Source organism: Struthio camelus, chromosome 2 (genome assembly GCF_040807025.1).
Source record: "Struthio camelus isolate bStrCam1 chromosome 2, bStrCam1.hap1, whole genome shotgun sequence".
In the NCBI taxonomy this organism is placed as follows: Eukaryota; Metazoa; Chordata; class Aves; order Struthioniformes; family Struthionidae; genus Struthio; species Struthio camelus.
The window spans coordinates 11,786,254-11,802,225 of NC_090943.1; the positions used below are offsets into that span (position 1 = coordinate 11,786,254).

The following is a 15,972-nucleotide window of genomic DNA, read 5'->3' on the forward strand; positions in this document are numbered from 1 at the left end:
TTCCATATGAACCATTTATTGAATAAATACATGCATCATAATGTAGAATTACATGAGCAAAAAAGGCAATCTGTACAAAATTGATTACCCTTTGTTCTCATTCCAACTCCCACCATTTTCTGCAGCTCTGATAAAGGATTTAAGACAGAAAATTAAAATTCTTTTAATCCAAATCCAAGCGATATGCATGCTGATTTGAGTTTGGGTTATACCACTGCTATAATTAAGAGAGCTGATTTTCCTGTCAGTGGAGCAGAGTAATTCTATAAACAGTTTCAATAGTAGAGAACATGTGTTGGTACATACAGGTAACAAATCTTATTTTTAGCCTTTTCTTAAACATCTTCATATTTTCATATTTTAAGGCACAGGATAAACAAGAACTACATGAAAAGCTATCAGCTGATAATCAATACATTGACTTGATAATGAGGTGCAGATTTTCACCCAGAGGAAATACGTTTTTCCTTGCTACTTCCGTATAAACAGAACACTCAGGACTCGGTAACTATGATACAGAGATTTGGTTACACTATAAAGAGCAGAAGGAGTCTCATCTAGGCAGTCTTACTCTGATCCAAATTCACTGAGGAGAAAATTTCTAGAGTTTGGCATACAGGGCTTATTATTTCCAGTAGGAATTGCTGTTGCTGAATTCCAATGAAAATCCAGTTTCTTCATTTTAGATTCCTAAATGGGTACTGGGCACTCTTAAGAATCTATCCCTAATTTTAGGTGCTGAGCTATTTTGAAAACTTGCCCTATGTATTCAGTTGCTCACTTTGTACTACCATCTCACGTTTACCTGACACAGTGGGTTTTTTTTCCTCTGGAGACTTTCAAAGAGGAAATATGCATTTTTTTTGTATTCAAGTGCAGAGTCTTTAACATTTTCTGACCCCAGAGTTCACTTAAGACTTGAAACACTGAATCAGGCTAACAGCTTATTTGCTGGCTAGGGATGACACTCTTGGGAGTCACTGGCCAAGATATACAGCAAAAGTCCTTCCACCTATGGCTGAACTGAGGCAAAAGACAATTATGCTGAACTACACCTCCTTTATTTACATCACCTTTAGCTTTCTGCATCTTCATTACATTAACAGTAATTCTCTTAGTTAGCAATTTCCTAATTTCTTTTAACGGAGAACTAACAAAAAAAATTATATTTCATGGTACACTACATTTTATGTGAACAGATGAGTATGTATATATAGATACACATACATTCCAATATACAGCGAAGCCTTCAAATGGAAATAAGTTTTCTTACTGATACAAAGAACCTCTCTATATTGCCCAGTCCATCAGACACTAACCCAGCAGAATTCGCCATGAAAGTTTGTTTGCTAAAATTGTCTTGTATAAAATGTGGCAATAAGAAGGCTACCACTGTATAGAGGTGTGTGTGTGTGTGTGTGTGAGCACACATCTGTGCAACAAATGCTCAGGTTAAACTGAATTTAAACCAACTGAAATGAATAATGAGTCAATTCTTAAACTTGAAAAAGACAAAGCTACGTCTATGGTAGGCACTTTGGTACATCTAGTAATGTAGGCATATTCTACATCTAGAATTAAGGTTCTGTCAGTAATTTTACAATAAAGCTAGTCTCAGGAGTTTATTATTCTGCTTTAAAAATTCTTTCTTGGCTGAGAGATCATTCTAGAATCTTAGCTAAATAATATACTTTGTCTGTCTAATTGCATACTTATCCAAGGTTGAGGCTATCAGCTCGGAAAGAGCTGAACTGTTCTCTTGGATTCATAATGCACATTTTTATAACAGTCTGAGAAAGCTTACGAGAAAGAAAAATCAGATCTGGATACAAAAGTTTCCCCGTAATTCGTAACATTAGAGTTGAGAGCTCAACTATTTAGGTTGGTACTTTCTCAACTCTCAACTGGCAATTCATATCAGTATGTGCTAACTGTATGACTGCTGGCCGCGCAGCAGACCATGGCAACGCTTCAGCAGAATGCCAGTACTTCTCAGGAAACCTGTCTGGATCACTGAAGTGCATTTTTTTATGCACCAAACACACTAAGTAGCAATGAAGGAACTGTAAAGACAGTTAGTTCTAACTCAGTTTTACGCTTTCTTACCTATTGGTGTTCCACTTTAGTACTACAGAAGTTATAATATTCTATTTAGCATAGTATTTAATAATATAATAAAAATAACATATGCCCTGTACTTATGCCTACTGTATGAAACTACACTGCAAGCTAATTTGTATACCTTATAAATCAATGAAACAAGGCAGGTAAGGACAGTTCTAAGTTAAAGATTCTGTTTATAGTATAGAAAAATCCATGTACTCATAAGTTCAGAAGATCACATGTCTAGTACTATAGAGTATGGGAATAAATAACAAAAAACAAGAGAACCTGTATAATAAAACTCTGCACTGTTATGCCTCCTCCACCAAATGAAAACCCAGATTAATAAATTGATTCATGGACCTCATCCTCTCTTTATACATTACTTATAGAATTCTTATTTTTGTTTATAATATTCTATAGCATGATTTTCCAATAATACATTTATACATAAATATTAAAATTTTAATGTTTTGTACATTTTAAACTAGCCATACTAGGCCAGAAACACACCAAAGCAATAATGCCTTTTGCAGTTTGTTTTTGAAGAATATTACAAAAAGAATAACATTAAGATCATTGTGCCGCAAAGACAAAAGAGATTCATCTAATGAAATTAACATGCACGTAGAAGAAAATATCTATATCCTTTATCTAATTTCTTCTGAATTCAAGCCAGTATGGAAGAATTATAAAAAAATAGTATGTATTTACATGGTACAGTATACCTTGGTGATATATAAAACAAGGCAGGAAAAACAGCAGAACATCCTCTTTTCACTTTCTATTAGGTACAACTGCCATAAAGATCATTTTAAACATAAAAGGTTACTTTACTGTACTATTGCACATTACAGTAACACATAAAATTGTTTAGCAAATTAAAATACAAAGTTTAAGGACGCGAAAGGCTACGTCTACATAAAATGAACGAGTGTTATAAAATTATTGGGGATGTGTCTAAGAACTAAATCAGTGAAGCTATAAAAATAATATTGGTACATCTGTGGGAGCAATGCTTTAAAAATATATAAAGGTTGGCAAAAATGTGTGTGGCAGATTCCCAGTATCCAGGAGCCTAGCTTGCACCATGTGGCTTGGTGCCATCTTCTGTTAAATCATACCTAAAAATGAAAATAATACAGGAGAGCTTTCATTTACGTTTAGTGTGCATTACTAACGCTATTATTAACACACAGGTATTTGTGTGTATTACTATTATTAGAAAATGAAATATTATTTCACTTACCACTGGGTCCAGCCTTTAGCAAGTTCTTCAGATGCCAGAGGTATCAGTAACTATGGAAAGTTAAATCAGTAATCAATGCATCATTTGCGTCTTATATTCCAAGTACATTTTTTAAAGATCAAATTTGACAATCCTGCAAACTACAGTATAAGTAATGCCTTTATTAAAGAACATTTTAAGTCCTTTCTGTCATGGGTATCTCCCTCTGTAGACTACTAGTAAAGCTTCAAGTTGCTGGTTTTGACCTAAAAATCTACACCTTTAGGTGATTTAGTTCCAGATCAACTCACAGGCACAACTTCTCCACAGGGCATATCCTGGCAATGGCAACCAACCGATGCGTTTATGCTTCGCACAACAGCTTTCCTTGTAAAGAGGAAATTTGAAGAATGCCGTTCACCATAAACTGACCACAATTCTGAAATCTCTTGTCCTCTTTACAGAGTTCGAATATGGCAACTTTCATGGGTTTAAAAACTTACTATTCCCTTTTCCACGCTCCAAATCATTTGTGTAGAAAATAGCAATTTAATGAGTGTCTACAGAACAGCGAAGGCATGAACACAATAGCTTGCTTTGGCATTAGAAAGGTCTCTAGCAGGAGTTCTTTTTCATGGATTTGACAATCTGTTCTTTTAATTACTAAACATTAATTTCTTCTGTGTGCTTTTCTACATGCCCTTACTTGTCTTTTCAGTTTGATATAAAACACTTCCTTGTCATTGTTCCTGCAAATAAAGTCTGGACCAACTGTTTTCAAGACTTCCAGTTTTGTAAGGCCACTTTCTGAATTACCACTTGTTTTCTACTGGTTGCTATTTTCTTCATTTGTATGACTAACAAATCAGACACGTAGGTCTCTTCTGTTACTGCCGCCTCAAAACGTACGCATCTCAAGAACAGATTACTGTCTCATCTTTTGATATCTTTCCTTTGCAATTTCTTCCTTTCCTAGCTGAAGCTTGACATCTAAGCTATCCACAATTTTAAAAGCGTCGTATCTGATTCAAGTACTTAAGTCAACACCAGCAAGTTCATAACAAACAAACATTTTAGTCTTCGTATAACACCATGCTACCGCACGATAGGAATTTGCTTGTTTTCAACTTACTTTGCCAAGTAGCCCTTTGTCTTTGGACAAGAAACCACCACTGTTCTTCACTGCTACATCTAGTGTTCTTCGCTGTACTTCAGGTAGAGAAACACTGAAATCAAATCTGACATGGGAGATGATGTTTTAGGAAGAATTTTGTACCTAGAGTGCAAGTTCAGTTCCTTCAGCTACACAGCAATTCAAAAGAAAAATAAATCGTACCCCTTACCAAACCAAAAAATGAGGTTTCATATAAAGGAACAAAGAAAACAATCCCAATCCCCTATAATTACTCTTCAATATGATGCTTAGCATCAGCATCAAATATTTGAGACTTCTGCTATGTGACTGGTAAGAAAAATAGGCCAAGTACTAATTCTATGGAAAAGAGAGGAGAAATACTACTATCCTGACAGCTCAGTACCACTATTCTCCAGAAGGGAAAGAACGGTCAGTCGTCTTCTACATATACATTTATTGATCCTCATTCTTCTAGGACCAGAGATCCTTTTCTTTCCTAGTATATACAAGCACAGAAAAAGCTTTCTTGTAACACCAAGGAAACCTATCCACTTTTAAGGAAGGTTTTTATTTGCTAGATCTGAGACTCAGAGAAAGTGAGGACAAGACCACAATCTACCTCTATTTGTCACTACAGCTCTTACCCAGTCTTATTGCTTTGCAATAAAATTTAATTTGAAAGGCACAGTAAAACAAATCTGAGATAAAAAGGAGAGTGCTGTACTGTCAGGAACATTTACCATAGCCTCTAACTAATCATTTGCAGACTTCACAGGCATAGAATAGATTGAAGTTATTCCAGCCTCACTTATGTTAAACTTTGTTTCTCTCTTATGTTAAGCAGGATATTTCTACAAACTTTCCCTTCTTCAGATAAGGCCAGCTGGAAAAACAAACCTGCAACTCACAACCAGGACGGTTCATAATAGCAACAATGGGAATGCTGGAATAGACTAATCACAGCGTTTAAGTGGCATAGTGGTAATGCATATAGGTCTGTCTCAGGTATTGTTTTCCCCAAATTAACTTTCTGTCTGCAGAGAAAATTGTTGGGGGGTAGGGGTATGTGTGTGAGAGAAACCACCATCAAAAACCTGAGTAGATAAGGATTTGCATGCAAAGGAAGTGTGCAAAATCTTGCACAATTTATAACCTGTGGGTCAGGATATAACCCACAGGGGAACTTCCAGACTTGCTGGATGCTGAGGTGTGCCACCAAATAGATTGGCTGAGCAATTTGATCATACACAGGCAGTCGACGGCCATTAAGCTCCTGAGGGGGCAGGAATCTATCAGCCAGGCAACCCGCCAGACAGAATCCACACGCTTGCTGGCTGGAAGGGACGCCAATAGCACTGGCCAGCTAGAAGGTACTTATGTTCTGACTGGTCAACCACCTGCCCAAGAAGTGCTCACTGCTTCTTAGCTGCTAGCACAAAAGGGAAGTAACTGACACGGAATAAGGCAGAAAAGACGACGGAAGTGGCTGAATATGAAGGGCTATAGCGAGAACGGGGTACAGGATGACAGGAATATTACAGGAGAGAGAGGTGTGAACACATAATCTGATGCTGACAAGTAGTGATTTCAACAGTTCGCACACTCAGTTAGGCTGAGCAACCTTGGTTTGGCAGCTTTGTAGTTACATGATATAAAACAGCTTAGAACATACATTTGATCAAACACCGGGTTTAATGTCTTCTTTGATACATGTGTTTTTCTTCTTCCTGATCTTCTCTTGTCAGGCAGTAAATACATTCGAACATAAGGATCAGATCCTTCTTCTGAAAAGGCTATTAGATTTCTGTGACCAATGAACAACAAGGAAGAACACTTAGAAAATAAGAGAGACATTTTTAAATACAAGCATCTACATGACTATTACTGAATTTAGTACTCTATACCTAAATAAAGTTAATTTTATGACCATATGGATGCTTCCCATGCATTAAGTATCAAACTTGTTGAAGAAAATCTCTTGAAATGTAACCCCTGTTTGAAAACTATTTGCGTGTTCATTTTAGGACCCTCATATGAATCTCTTGTGGGATAACCTGCACAAAGTACAAGCATATTGCTTACATGTAATGGATAAGGCAACGGAAGAGAAACAAATTGAAAAATGCTAAGCAGTGACTTGTAAAATATCAGACAAATGGTAAAGAGACAACAGAGCTGGATATGCAGTGTATTTCTTAAATTCCAATTCATAGTTTAGACATATGGCTTTCCAAAATCATCTTTCCGTCATTCTATAAAAAATTCAGTCCCTTGAATATAACTTTCAGACATTGCTAATAAAAATTCTAGATGAAAATGGCATATAGATATGATAGAGACACAATAGGCAAATAAGAAATCAAAACAAAATCTTCAACAAGGGTTTACTGATTCTGAGGATAGCGCTGTATGATTTGGTATTTACACATAATTACAATCAGTACATCATTTTAAAAATAACAAAGACCATCCAGACAACCAAACCATTTAAGAGGGTAAGTCAAGATATTACGAAGTTCACAAAGAAATATGCACAGAACTAGAATTCAATATCTTGTACTCACCTGCAAGAATGCACTACCACGATTAGTTTGTTTCTTTGTGAACTATGACGAATTGTTAGCTGAATCTGTCCTAACGGAGACTGCCCCAGAGTTGTTCCACTGTGAGAAAAAGCAGAACATTAATTTTTAAGAAGCATATTTACAGTAAGAGCCATCTGAAATACAAGCTGAGTAGTGTTTCCAGCTATCTTGTATTATCCATTTAAATTTCCACTAGACCAGTGTGAAGGACAGCACACAGAAGTGAGCACATTAGCACATCTTCATCAGTTTCTTGTACTTTAGCACCTTGTCTAACAACTCCACCCTCCAAAAGAATGAGCTGGAGTTCTTGTCAGTTTTGGAGACCAGCTGTTCATCTCTACTTTGAAAACTATTATCAGAAAACAACTCGCTTACTTTAAGGTGAAGATTAAAGCAGTACCTAGCAAACTGAAAAATAACGGTGCAAACCACAGTGAAGAACAGAGCGATGGGCCACTCTCAGCAGCGGCCAGGAACCAGTTAGAAGACCAGCTCATTCTTTTCTAAATTCTCTAACACCACTGATGTAAGATAAAAGTCATGAAAACAAACAAGTTTTCATAAGACTAACTTTCCACCTCAAACTTACAACTAGAAATACAGATATTCTTGCCTCAAAATAATCACGCTTATGGTCTTAAAAGCTCAAATCACACAGTATTCACACAGCTGTTTTACTTTTGATGTTGATGGGGCATTGAAAAAAAGATTAAAATGAACTTTCGCAAATAAAAGTCATGCTTAAGTAAAAAGAAAGCAACATGCTGATTTGAGAATTTTTGTTTTTAAAGAATGGCCAATCCGTGCAGAGCTCCTCCATCTCTATAAAATGCAAATTTATTTTTTATACATCGGGCAGTACAATGTCAGTATTGTCTGTCTCCCACAGGACCACATAAGGCATGCTTGACATTTTTCAGCCACTACAAAATATCTTAAAGGGATAGGCGTTCTACTTTTGTGAGCAGCTACTCCAAAGTAATGGCAGAACTTTACATTAAAAATTCAAGATAATTTACTTTGAAAACAAGAATGAAAAATTTCAGCTCAGAATTTTCTTACTAAACAAGTCAGAGCACCTAAAAACATGGGGCCTGCAAGAAAGGACCTCCTTATCCACACCTTTATTAGTGTTACCAAATAATAAAGCACAGAATGTTTTTATTAAGTAAACAGTGATCTTTATAGTTTATCACAATTAAGAAAGTCTAGCACTGTTTTGGACTGGAAGTGTGACCAACAAACTAAAGAGAAGACAGCAGAGGACCATTAAGATAAACAGGGGTCCTGGAGCACATAATGTATAAGCAGATGCTGAGGGAGATGGGTTTGTTTAGATTGGAGAAGGCTAACCGATCCAATTGCAATCTTTCACTACTTAGAAAGGAGATTATAGTCAGACTCTTCTCAGAGGTACATGGTGAAAGGGCAAGAGATAACAGTCAAGTTGCAGCAAGAAAAGAATTCCAATCGGACGTATGGAAGAACATCTTCATAGTGGAGTGGTTAAGCACTGGAACTGCCTGTAAAGCTTCTGGAATCTCCATCCTCAGAGATAACAAAACTTCTCTGGACAAGGCCCGAGAAACTTGATCTAACTCAGAAGTTAGATTTGCTCTGAGCAGAGGGTTAACTGACCTCCTGAAGTTCCTTCCAACCTAATTAACTCTATGATTCTGTAAAAGTTGCCAAGGAAAGTAAGGAATCAGTTCAATTCCTTACTTACGAATGGAAAAAAAAAAAAAGTCTTTTACTTAGACTCACAGAGAAGTAACCAAGATGAGCAGGGAAATAATGGTTTCCATGCTCCTATTCAAAGCAGAATGGTTGCTCTCAGCTATCTTTACTGGCAAGTACAGCTGCCCTTTGAGGCAAGTAAAAAATTGGAAAGAATTTAAGAAGTCACAATTGCAACAAGAATGGCTTGCAGCAATCCTCATTAATTGAATAATAATTGACTATTCGTTTAATATTCTTTATAGTCAACAACCTGAGTAATTAATAAAGATCAGCTATATCCAGCTTAATTGACTTAATTTATATCGATGCTAATAGGATGCAGTGGCAAAACAGGCAACTGTTTATTGGCAAGAAAGTGACTAATACTATATTGAAACATTATATCGCCCCTCATCCCACTCTTTTTTTCAGCACTACACAGCCAACATAGCTATGAGAACAAGATGGACTTTATCTTATACGTTGTCCCAACGGTAAGCTAACTTCTAATTGCAGAATCTTTCTTACTGATGAATCAGAAAGCTCAAAAACTGATTTTCAAATGTCAGGTTTATAAACTACAGTGCTGGCAGTAAGAAAAAAATACTACTGAAACACAAACTGAGCAGACTGTTTTGGCAGTTGCACTGACCATGTTTTTATAAAATAACTTAGATGTATTGCAAAAAGAAGGAGTACTGTACTTTTCAAGCTGTCGTAGTCTTTGCCGCAGCTCCTGTGTGGCAATAGGCAGCGATATGTCTGAGGCTATGCTAGGAGTTGGTTCTTTGACTGAGAGGTGGCTAGGAGAATAAGTGAAATTAGAGGCATGAAGACTTGAGGAACTTCGGCTGAGATCTGTTGGCCACTGAGGACTGGAATTGGGATGCTGACTTTTTTCAGCCATATCAGTCTTTTTATCGCTGTCAATCACTGGGGAAGCCGGGACAGGTTTGTTTGAATCAGCTGGTGGTGAGACAGGTACTTGAGGCTTAAAAGAAGGTTTTCTTGCATCTTTGGAAAGAGATGGCCTTTTCACTTGGGCTGAGTGTTGATGATCTGGAGATCTTGCTTGCTTTTCAAGAGAAAGTACCTAGACACAGTAAAAATACATACGATATTACCATCCTCTAATACAAAAAAAAAAAAAAGGAAAGGAAAAAACTGTTTCTGCTAGAGTACTGGAGACAAACTGCTAAATTTAGACATGAAAGTAGGACTAAAAACATGGACTTAGGTTCATTCACTCTATAACAGTAAACATTTCACACAGCAAAAGACAGCTCCTCATGTTCTTTGTAACAACTGTAGTAACTATATGATAATGTGAAACTCTAGTCATTTAGAATTTTTTCTCATTATTCCTTTCCCACAGTCCATCCACTTCTGGTGCAAGCGCACCTACTTTGCAGCTCTAGTTACTTGGAAAAACTTTCCTAGATCATTTCTTCTCATCTTTTGAAATCTAATCCTACATCAGAATTTCTTCTCACTCATTGCCTTTAAATTCTTTCATAGGTTACTTCCATTTATTAATGCAAGTAGATAAGAGAGCATAAATAGTTTCGTATGTTAAAACTAAATTATGAAAAGTACTTTAGAAGAAACAAGCATTTTACAAAAGTTTGACTATGCAGAGATGCAAACTATAGTTTGGGGAAAATATAGTTGGGGAAAAACACAAATCAATATTCAGGCACGCAAGCTTTTCCTTCAGGTCTCTAGTGTACCTGAAAGCCAGTCTGAATTTTTCTAGTATTATGAAGTTATTTCCTTTCCCTACAAACTTGATTCCTTTCGAAGCATCATGACCTCAATTCAATTTCTATAAAACAGAAGTGATTTCACTAATTAAAGCCCACTGTGTCTTAAGAGACTTGGAGGAATTCAGACTCCAGTTCAATGTACCTACAAACACGGAAAATCTAAGTATTTACCTGAGCATAAATTAATGGAGCTGATTTCTGTTTCGTTCTGAAAATTTTCTGTGGTTTTCAAATAGGCTAGATTTAAATTAGGGGAAATATTTATAGTTTATAGTACTGCCACAACTAGAGGACACCAGGCAATGCAACACAAAAGGAAAAGTAATGACTTCTTCATACAAGTATAAGACCAGAAGATTCAACAGTCTTGAATACGCTTTCAGACATTTACAATAGGATAAGCTTTAGAGTACCCTGAGTGCAATCTTCATGTTTATAGTGCTATTTGGACCAGAGTTGCTCAGGTGGAACCGCTGATGCATGGTTAAATCTTCACTCTCCAACAGCTGGCTTAGAGGCAGTTTGAAGTTCCCCAAAGAGCACTGGTGCTGTTCATCCCTGACCTGAAGGAACACAGAAGCTAAGTAAACTCATATAAAGCAGATGATATGATGTTAGAAAAAGAAAAAACAAAGTTTTATTTAAAAACAAACCCCAAACTACATAGTTTGTTCTTAACCCAAATTTCTCCTCATCCCTTCTTTCAACAGCAAGATAGAAATCATCTCTACCCAGCTGACCCTTGGTCAAAGTAAATAATATGTAATCTACAAATGTGTGAAAATGAATTCCCACAACTGTTAGGGGAGCAATAGGTAGAACAGCTCAAATTTACTTCAGTCTGTTTGAGCTGCCTAAATGACATGTTAGCAGTATAAAGGGATAAAATATTTGAACAAAGTAAAGGTCTCTTTAGGATGAGAGAACAAAGGAATCAGCTACACAGAACTGCATTTCTGCTAGCAATTGAGCAGACTGTTAATGTTCAAAGCAGATAACTTTTTTTTTTTTAAATTTAGACAATTGTCAAATAGTATGTTATTCTGGCAAGAGTTTGGCTGTTGTCTTTTTCCTTTTAACAGCAATAACAATAGCAATAGTAAATGCAAACAAACATTTCTTAGCCTGGTCTTAAAAACCAGTTTAAGTATAATTTTTAATACTGTTCACAATATATCCGCAATCTGATTTTATAATAGCCTGTAACGTTTGAATATCACTACTGAAATGCCTTAGCAAAGATATCCTAGGAGAATGAGACAACAAACCTCAACTTCAAGATCTTGTCTTTTGGGATTGTGTACAAAGAAAGTAAAGTTTTCCTCCCACACTGGTTCATTGGTCTTGTATCGAATCTAAAATTAGGGAGCAGGAAAAAGAGGAAGCATACAAATTATAAAACATTTTTATCTAATGAAGCTGGTATTAGAGTTAAGTATACTTTACATTTTGGCTTTGAAAAGTTTGTCTGAAACCTTACATATTTAAACAAAAGCCATGTGGGATCTACCCAAGGCATATATAATAACACATGTAAACTTATACAGAGCGCATGTAATAGAATGTATGTATGTAAACAAGTTTCTTTATGTAAAGCAAAACTCTTGCTAAAAAACTTTCACTTCCTATCAGTCTACAAACAACTGCAAGGTCTTCTGACCAGTGTATTCTCTGTTCTGTCATACCTCACTGTTAGGGCTGAACTAACTCAATCTAACTCCCAGAAAACAGTGTTTCCGCTCTTAATCTCCAAGTAGTCATGTGGAGGATATCACTGCCAAATCTCACTACTTTCAGCAACTGGTTAAAAAGATTCATGCACTCCAGTTTAAAAAAAAAAAAAAAAAAAAAGTATCCAGGATCAAAGGACTTACCTTTATGTCCTCATTCTCTGTTAGGTATCAAAATTAACGCTCTATATAGAATCAGTTTTAGGCTTCGTGACTTTTTTTAATTTTTATTTTTTACAGGATATGAAAAACAAAATAGTATCCTTTCCTTTTGACTCACTGACACTTCTACTTTAAAAAACAAAAATACACATATTGCACATATCTGCCTATCTAGGTATCACATCACTGGTTGTGTTGCTATTTTATTTTGAAGAGCAGTCTGAGTGCATGGAGGTTAGCTATGAGCAAGCTGACAGATCTGCTGACTGCCTTGGATCAAAATCAAAGACTGCCAACAAGGGAGACCTTGTGACAAGCATCTACTGCAGAGTACCTGACCAGGAAAAAGAGACGGATGAGCCCTTCCTCAGACAACTCAAAGCTAACTCAGGCCTGCAGGCCCTGGTTCTCACAGAAGACTTCAACTACTTTGATGTTTGCTGGGAAAGCAGCAAAGTGGTGCACAAGCAACACAGGAGCTTGAAAACAACTTCCTAACAAAACCACTGGATGTGCTGACTAGGAGCGGTGCTCTTCTGCACTTACTGCTTACAAACGAGGAAGACTGGTTTGCAGACATGGCTATCAATAGCAGCCTTGGCTACAGTGACCATAAGATCACAAAGCTTAAGATCCTAAGGGACATTAGGAAGACAAATAGCAGAATAAAAACCCTAGACTTCAGAAAAGCAGATTTCAACTTGCTCTGGAAAGTGTTAAAAGGGATCCCAGAAAGTGGTATATATCCCTAGGGCAGGAAAAGCAGCAAATATAACAAGAAACCAGACTGGCTAAACAATGAGCTCCTGAGAGAACTCAAATGCAAAAATACAGCAGCATACGAGAGACAGAAAAAGGGGACAGACTCTCAAAGAGGACCAAAGATGGAGTTGAGAAGGCAAAAGTTCAGCTGGAGCTCAAACTGACAAGAGAAGGTAAGTAAAAACAAGGAAGGCTTTTCTAGGAATTAGTAGCAAGCAGAAGTACAAGAAAGATGTAGGTCTGCCGTTGAACGGAGCTAGCAAGGAAAGGCTGAAGTACTTAGCACCGTCTTCATTTCAGGTCTTCAGAGACAAGGTCAGCCCCTAAGTCTCTATGTCACTACTAACAGTAAAGGAGGGGTGAGTCTGCCTGTACCAATTGGACATAAGTCTATTGGACCTGACAGGATGCATCCAAAGACGCTAAAGAGAGCTGGCTGACATCACTTCAAAAATGATAGAGAGTATCTTTGCAAGGTCATGGAGATCCGGGGCAGCCTGAGAGGACTGATAAAGGGTAAATATACCCATCTACAAAAGAGTTCAAAGGAAAGATCCAGGAAACCACAGACTAGTCACCCCCACTTCAGTCCATGGAAAAATTATGGAATAGGTCCTCATGAAAGGTATTTCCTGGTACGTGAAGGAAAAGGTGGTGATGGGGAAGCTATATTTACCACGGGCTTTACCAACCTGATTGCCCTCTGTAATGAAACAAATTGCTCAGTGGATGTGGGGAAAGCTGTGGGCATCATTTACCTTAATCTTAAGAAGATTTTTAAGATCTTCTCCCACATCATCCTTGTTGACAAGCTAGTAAGATATGGACTGAACAGAGGAACCACAAGATGGATGGAAAACTGACTAAGCTACTAAGCTCAAAAGGTGGCGGTTAATGGCTCAAAGTTGAACTGGCAGCTAGTTGCAAGCGGAATTGTTCACGGGTCCTACACTATTCAGTCTCTTTATAAATCATCTGGATGATGGGATTGAATTCACCTTCACCAAGTTTGTGGATGACACCAAACTGGGAGGAGAGATAGACACCTCAGAAGGAAGAGTCACCATACAGTGAGACCTTAAAAAGCTAGAAGATTGGGTCAACAAGAGTTCTAGTGGAGAGAACATAAGTCAGCAGTGCACCCTTGCAGCAATGAAGGCAAGCTGTGTCCTGGGCTGCATCAGCAAGAGCATAATCAACAGACAAAGCATGCGACTTCTCTGCTCAGCACTTGTTAGGCCACACCTGGAATACTGTGTCCACTTTTGGTTCTCCCCCTCCCCCATTTAAGAGGCATTAAAACACTGGATGGGGTCCACTGGAAGACCACCAAGATGATTAGAGAATTGGAGAATGTTATATATGAAAAAAGATGAAGGATTTGGGTTTATACAACCTAGAGAAACAAAAGATTCAGGGGGTATCTAATCGCAGTCTTCCAATACCTAAAAGGTAGTTATAGTGAAGCTGGAGGTACTCTGTTTACAACTACACAGTGACAGGACAAGAAACAATAAGCATCAGTTGGCTTGAGGGGTAGTTCTGTATGGTTCTAAGAAAAAAGTTCTGCACCATTAGAACAACTAGACAGTGGAATAGGTTTCCTGCAGAAGTGGTGAAACCTCCTTCGCTGGAAATACTCAAGACTTGATTACATAACATTCTAGCTAATCTAAGGCTCTACTTTAAACTGAAAGTTGAACCAGGAGATGTTCAGAGGTCCCTCCCAAACTAGACATTTCTGTAAATTGAGATTTGAAAATGTATAGAATCATGGATTAGTATTTCAAAGCCTGTCGTTTGCCCACACTATTTATATGACCACTGCTGTAGGAATCCCAATCGCAGATCATGAACCTACTGTGCTAGGACACGTACAAATCATTAAAAATCTAGTCTCTAGGAACTGATTTAGTTCAACCAGTCAAAATCGAGACTCTCAGGAACTTAAATTGAGTAAGTGCCCATTCAAAGTCCTTGGCTGCCCGGTGGCAATTTGTTACAGCTATAACTTTTAGTGCAGTGGACACACTCAATTGCTTGATAGTCAGTGCTAAGCACACAGAACCACCAAATGTCTGTAGACAGAGAAAAGTATTGGGAGCAAGTGCTTACCTTACTTTCCTGTGCCTTGTGTCCAACTGACAGCAAAACAAGAGGGTTGGGATTGCTGTTTATTTTCTTTCCTGACTGATAAAGAAAAAGTAAAAACTTTGTCTTCAGAATACTGTCGCATTTGCCTCCCGTTAAATTCAACTCAATATAAAACCTGACCTTTCCCCTGAAACTTAAACGCTTCCATCCTAATAATAAAAATCATATGCATTCTACTCTATGCATATTTATTATTCTTAGTATTTCACTCAACAGCTTCAATGGCAGACATTTATAAGGCTAAAAACTTCTCTGCTGGTTAATACACTACCATGAATGCATCCAACCACCTTAAGTTAGTTAAAGCAAAACGCTACAAATAAGCAGGAGTTTTAGACTCCTTTCTCTTTTCTTTAAATGAAACTCATAAGGTGCACTTTCTCATCCTTTAAATAAGCATTACAATCCCCAAAGCCAATGGAACATAATTAAAACTGCAAAATGAATATTGCATGCAGATGGGAGATATGGAGAAAGCACAAACTCAGGAAGCTCACTTTATTTACAAAGCAGTAATACTATTAAACTGGGTATAATATCAGAACATTGACATTCCCCCCCCTTTTCAGCTTGGGGGGGAAGAAGATTCACTATAATGTACCCGGATGCATATTTCTAGAGTTTA

The 15,972-nt window shown here is 37.3% G+C and overlaps 1 protein-coding gene across 3 annotated transcripts in view; it reads right to left on the bottom strand.

The window, feature by feature from the left end:
• ESYT2 (extended synaptotagmin 2) overlaps positions 1 to 15,972 on the bottom strand; it is a 92,669-nt gene continuing 76,697 nt past the window's right edge. For all 3 annotated transcript variants that reach the window (XM_068934295.1, XM_068934294.1, XM_068934293.1), the window contains 9 exons: positions 15,309 to 15,383; positions 11,808 to 11,894; positions 10,953 to 11,102; positions 9,478 to 9,866; positions 7,031 to 7,129; positions 6,139 to 6,270; positions 4,464 to 4,569; positions 3,353 to 3,402; positions 1 to 3,227 (listed from right to left, as the gene is read on the bottom strand). In XM_068934295.1, coding sequence (XP_068790396.1) covers positions 3,182 to 3,227; positions 3,353 to 3,402; positions 4,464 to 4,569; positions 6,139 to 6,270; positions 7,031 to 7,129; positions 9,478 to 9,866; positions 10,953 to 11,102; positions 11,808 to 11,894; positions 15,309 to 15,383 — 1,134 coding nt within the window. In that variant the 3' untranslated portion in view covers positions 1 to 3,181. The remainder of the gene's footprint in view (positions 3,228 to 3,352; positions 3,403 to 4,463; positions 4,570 to 6,138; positions 6,271 to 7,030; positions 7,130 to 9,477; positions 9,867 to 10,952; positions 11,103 to 11,807; positions 11,895 to 15,308; positions 15,384 to 15,972) is intronic.